General features: G+C 28.1%; 1 protein-coding gene across 1 annotated transcript in view; it reads left to right on the forward strand.

Moving 5' to 3' along the window:
* Positions 1–824, forward strand: part of LOC143233215 (protein turtle-like) — a 266,135-nt gene extending 265,311 nt beyond the window's left edge. The window contains exons 12-13 of the mRNA XM_076469189.1: positions 61–240; positions 760–824. Of these exons, the coding sequence (XP_076325304.1) occupies positions 61–240; positions 760–824 (245 nt within the window). The remainder of the gene's footprint in view (positions 1–60; positions 241–759) is intronic.
* Positions 825–6,000: the final 5,176 nt, after the last annotated feature.

The raw sequence follows: 6,000 nt of genomic DNA on the forward strand, positions 1-6,000 counted from the left end.
CTGAGATCATTAGTGGTTGCTACTGAGTAGCCACTATTGAAATATCCCCTTGACATTTAGGTCCTAAACCTTCACCTCCACGTAACGTCACTGTCCAGGAGACAGAGGATGGTTTACTTATTTCCTGGTTGTCACCGTTAAACCACAAAGTTCCCGTGGCCTTCTACTACGTCGAATATCGGACACAGTCCATGTCCTGGAAACGCTGGGGCCCAATTAAACACGCTACTTCCTACTTAGGTAAAATATATTTTTCATATATCAAAAAAAGACCATTACAGAACTAACAAGAAATAATAATAAATTCTAGTTCTTTGCTGACTGTAAATTTTTGCTCAATTGTTTGAAAATAAATACGTACATTCATCAGTGTAATAAATATTGAATTAAATATAATAATTATATCCTAAACGCTTCAACAGAATGGTCTTATATAGTCGTCAAAAATCTTTCTATATGGGTAATGTCAGAAACAAATCACAAAAAGATTAATATTTACAATATGGACAAGTAAAATTATTTATATGTAGGTAACCTTCAAATAGCACTCACTGAACTCCTTTATGTTTCCTGTATTAACGAGAAATATTTTGTCGTATTACATTATACTATTTATGTAGTAAGTTTACATTATATCATTTATATTCAAAACACTTACATTTGTTTCTAACTTTTTAGTTATAAATAATGTAAGTGTAAAAAGTTGAAATTGATATTCATCCAGTATTTTTAAACACGTGAATTACCATTCATTCATAGATAAGTTAATAGTCAACTCTTCTAAACCAAAAACTCAGTTTATCATACGGAAAATAAATGAGTAATGTTCATCTTTCTACAAACTACATTAAATATCAATGGTGGATTTAATTAACATCATAATAAACAGTGTTACTAACATTCTATACTTAAAAAATGGAAAACGTTTTATTTTTGAGTTTCCTTTTGAAGAGAATTGCTTTACCAAGGTTTTGCGATACAAAATAGAAATATACTGTGTCAGATGTTATATAAAACTGTAGTCTATCATTAAAGTGATGTTCTTCGTTGTATAAACCGCAGCGAGCAGAATTTTCCATAAATATTTATACGACAAAAACGGTTCTACTAAAACTCTTGACTTCCCTATGATTAACGTACTAAAATTACTAAGCTTTCTCAAGAAACGTAACTCACATAGCATTATTACAAAACATTCGTTTTTCTGCAAGAGATTCATTACTATAATAAATTATATGATTAAAACAACGTTTACAAAATGATTTAGAGTATGAAAGAGTGTGCAAGTATGATTTCAACTCATTCCACAGACACGCAGGTGCTTGTGATTGAAAACTAGAACATCGTAACTTCTGGGGCTCAACGATTGGCTTACATGACATTTATTCGTCCAATTAAGTTGCAGCAATATTGGACCGATCTTTCTGAGGAGATATATTGGACATTAAATAAAATAACTTTTAGTCTAGTGAGAATAGTATGAACTCCTACAAAAGCAACTTGCAGCGAAAAAAAAAGTGAATATAAAATGTTATTATGTCATGGATTATCCTAACTAGCTTTGGCAGGAAAGAATGTACAACCAGAGAAAGACAACATTGCAACATTTAAGTTTCTTTATTTCTTGGTTTGTTGACACGTTCTTGTATTTCAAATAACCCAAACACACATTTAGGTTTCGTGATACCAGACAACAACGTCAGATAAACAACAGAAAAATAAATTATACTAGTTCTCTATATATAGTATGTAGTTTTAAATTATACTGGTGTTCTATGTATAGTGTATAATTTTAAATTATACTAGTGTCCTATGTATGGTATATACTTTTAAATTATACTGGTGTCCTATGTATAGTATATACTTTTAAATTATACTAGTGTCCTATGTATAGTGTATATTTTTAAAAACACATTAATGTCATTAATGTTCTGTATAGTTTTAATAACATACTATTATTCTGTATAATAGCAAACAATTGTTCTAGGTATCCTGCATAGGTTTAAATGCATACTATATTTATACACTTTTAAGGGTATATTTGTAGCTTATGCATCATGTCCAATTCTAAAGATATACTTCTATCTTATATGTTATTATGATTTTAAAAGCATATTAGCATTCCGTGTATTCTAATAGATTGAAAACCATACTAAACTCCTATATATTCTGTATACTTTTGAAAGTGTAATAGCAATTTATATATTCAGAGAAGGTTTAAAGGTACACTGTTATCTATATATCTCGTATAGTTCTCGTAGCATTCTAATATCCTGCATTGATTTAAAGGTACAATTTTATCTACATATCTTGTATAGTTTTAATATCCTATATAGTTCTAATAGCATACTAATATCCTGCATTGCTTTAAAGGTACACTTTTGTCTACATATCTTGTATAGTTTTCACATCCTATGTAGTTCTCATAGCATACTAATATCCTGCATTGTTTTAAAGGTACACTTTTGTCTACATATCTTGTATAGTTTTAATGTCCTATATAGTTCTCATAGCATACTAATATCCTGCATTGATATAAAGGTACACTTATATCTACATATCTTGTATAGCTTTCATATGCTATGAGTTCTCATATCCTATATAGTTCTCATAGCATACTAATATTCTGCATTGTATTAAAGGTACAATTTTTTCTAGATATCTTGTATAGTTTTCATATCCTATATAGTACTCATAGCATACTAATATCCTGCACAGTTTTAAAGTTACACTTTTATCTACTTATCTTGTATAGTATTCATATCCCATATAATTCTCATAGCATACTAATATTCCACATAGTTTTAAAGGTACACTTTTATCTACATGTCTTGTATTGTTTTCATATCCTATATAGTTATCATAGCATACTAATATCCTGCATAGTTTTAAAGGTACACTTTGTCTACATATCTTGTATAGTTTTCATATCCTATATAGTTCTCATAGCATACTAATATCCTGCATAGTTTCCAATGTTCACTTTTATCTACATATCTTGTATTGCTTTCATATCCTATATAGTTATCATAGCATACTAATATCCTACATAGTTTTAAAGGTACACTTTCATCTACATATCTTACATAGTTTTCATATCCTATATAGTTCTCATATCCAATATAGTTCTCATAGCATACTAATATTCTGCATAGTTTTAAAGGTACACTTTTGTCTACATATCTTGTATAGTTTTCATATCCTATATAGCTCTCATAGCATACTAATATCCTGCATAGTTTTAAAGTTACACTTTTATCTACATATCTTGTATAGTTTTCATATCCTATGTAGTTCTCATAGCATACTAATATCCTGCATTGTTTTAAATGTACACTTTTGTCTACATATCTTGTATAGTTTTCATGTCCTATATAGTTCTCATAGCATAATAATATTCTGCATTGATATAAAGGTACACTTATATCTACATATCTTCTATAGCTTTCATATGCTATGTAGTTCTCATATCCTATATAGTTCTCATAGCATACTAATATTCTGCATAGTTTTAAAGGTACACTTTTATCTACATATCTTCTATAGTATTCATATCCTATATAGTTCTCATAGAATACTAATATTCTACATAGATGTAAAGGTACACTTTTATCTACATATCTTTTATAGTTTAAATATCCTATATAGTTCTAATAGCATACTAATATCCTGCATTGCTTTAAAGGTACAATTTTTTCTAGATATCTTGTATAGTTTTCATATCCTATATATAGTATTCATAGCATACTAATATCCTGCACAGTTTTAAAGTTACACTTTTATCTACATATCTTGTATAGTTTTCATATCCTATATAGTTCTCATAGCATACAAATATTCTGCATAGTTTTAAAGGTACACTTTTATCTACATATCTTGTATAGTATTCATATCCCATATAATTCTCATAGCATACTAATATTCCACATAGTTTTAAAGGTACACTTTTATCTACATATCTTGTATTGTTTTCATATCCTATATAGTTATCATAGCATACTAATATCCTGCATAGTTTTAAAGGTACACTTTGTCTACATATCTTGTATAGTTTTCGTATCCTATATAGTTCTCATAGCATACTAATATTCTGCATAGTTTCCAATGTTTACTTTTATCTACATATCTTACATAGTTTTCATATCCTATATAGTTCTCATATCCAATATAGTTCTCATAGCATACTAATATTCTGCATAGTTTTAAAGGTACACTTTTGTCTACATATCTTGTATAGTTTTCATATCCTATAAAGCTCTCATAGCATACTAATATCCTGCATAGTTTTAAAGTTACACTTTTGTCTACATATCTTGTATAGTTTTCATGTCCTATATAGTTCTCATAGCATACTAATATCCTGCATTGATATAAAGGTACACTTATATCTACATATCTTCTATAGCTTTCATATGCTATGTAGTTCTCATATCCAATATAGTTCTCATAGCATACTAATATTCCGCATAGTTTTAAAGGTACACTTTTATCTACATATCTTGTACAGTATTTATTACCCTATATAGTTCTCATAGCATACTAATATTCTACATAAATCTAAAGGTACACTTTTATCTACATATCTTTTATAGTTTTAATACCCTATATAGTTCTAATAGCATACTAATACCCTGCATTGATTCAAAGGTACACTTATATCTACATATATTGTATAGTTTTCATATCCTGTATAGTTCTCACAACATATTAATATCCTGCATTGCTTTAAAGGTACACTTTTGCCAATATATCTTGTATAGTTTTGATATCTTATATAGTTCTCAAAGCATACTAATATCTTACATAGTTTTAAAGGTACACTTTCATCTACATATCTTACATAGTTTTCATATCCTATATAGTTTTCATATCCTATATAGTTCAAATAGCATACTAATATCCTGCATTGCTTTAAATGTACAATTTTGTCTACATATCTTGCATAATTTTCATATCCTATATAGTTCTCATAGCATACTAATATCCTGCATAGTTTCAAAGGTTCACTTTTATCCACATATCTTGTATAGTTTTAATATCCTATATAGTTCTGATATCATACTAATATCCTGCATTGTAAATAAGGTACAATTTTTTCTGCATATCTTGTATTGTTTTCATATCCTATATAGTTATCATAGCATACTAATATTTTACACAGTTTTAAAGGTACACTTTCATCTACATATCTTACATAGTTTTCATATCCTATATAGTTCTCATATCCAATATAGTTCTCATAGCATACTAATATTCTGCATAGTTTTGAAGGTACACTTTTGTCTACATATCTTGTATAGTTTTCATATCCTATATAGCTCTCATAGCATACTAATATCCTGCATAGTTTTAAAGTTACACTTTTATCTACATATCTTGTATAGTTTTCATATCCTATGTAGTTCTCATGGTATACTAATATCCTGCATTGTTTTAAATGTACACTTTTGTCTACATATCTTGTATAGTTTTCATGTCCTATATAGTTCTCATAGCATACTAATATCCTGCATTGATATAAAGGTACACTTATATCTACATATCTTCTATAGCTTTCATATGCTATGTAGTTCTCATATCCTATATTGTTCTCATAGCATACTAATATTCTGCATAGTTTTAAAGGTACACTTTTATCTACATATCTTGTATAGTATTCATATCCTATATAGTTCTTATAGCATACTAATATTCTACATAGATGTAAAGGTACACTTTTATCTACATATCTTTTATAGTTTTAATATCTTATATAGTTCTAATAGCATACTAATATCCTGCATTGCTTTAAAGGTAAACTTTTGTCTACATATCTTGTATAGTTTTCATATCCTATATAGTTCTATTAGCATTCTAATATCCTGCATTGATTCAAAGGTACACTTATATCTACATATATTGTATAGTTTTCATATCCTGTATAGTTCACACAGCATATTAATATCCTGCATTGCTTTAAAGGTACACTTTTGCCAATATATCTTGTATAGTTTTGATATG

Source organism: Tachypleus tridentatus, chromosome 1, assembly GCF_004210375.1.
Source record: "Tachypleus tridentatus isolate NWPU-2018 chromosome 1, ASM421037v1, whole genome shotgun sequence".
Taxonomy (NCBI): Eukaryota; Metazoa; Arthropoda; class Merostomata; order Xiphosura; family Limulidae; genus Tachypleus; species Tachypleus tridentatus.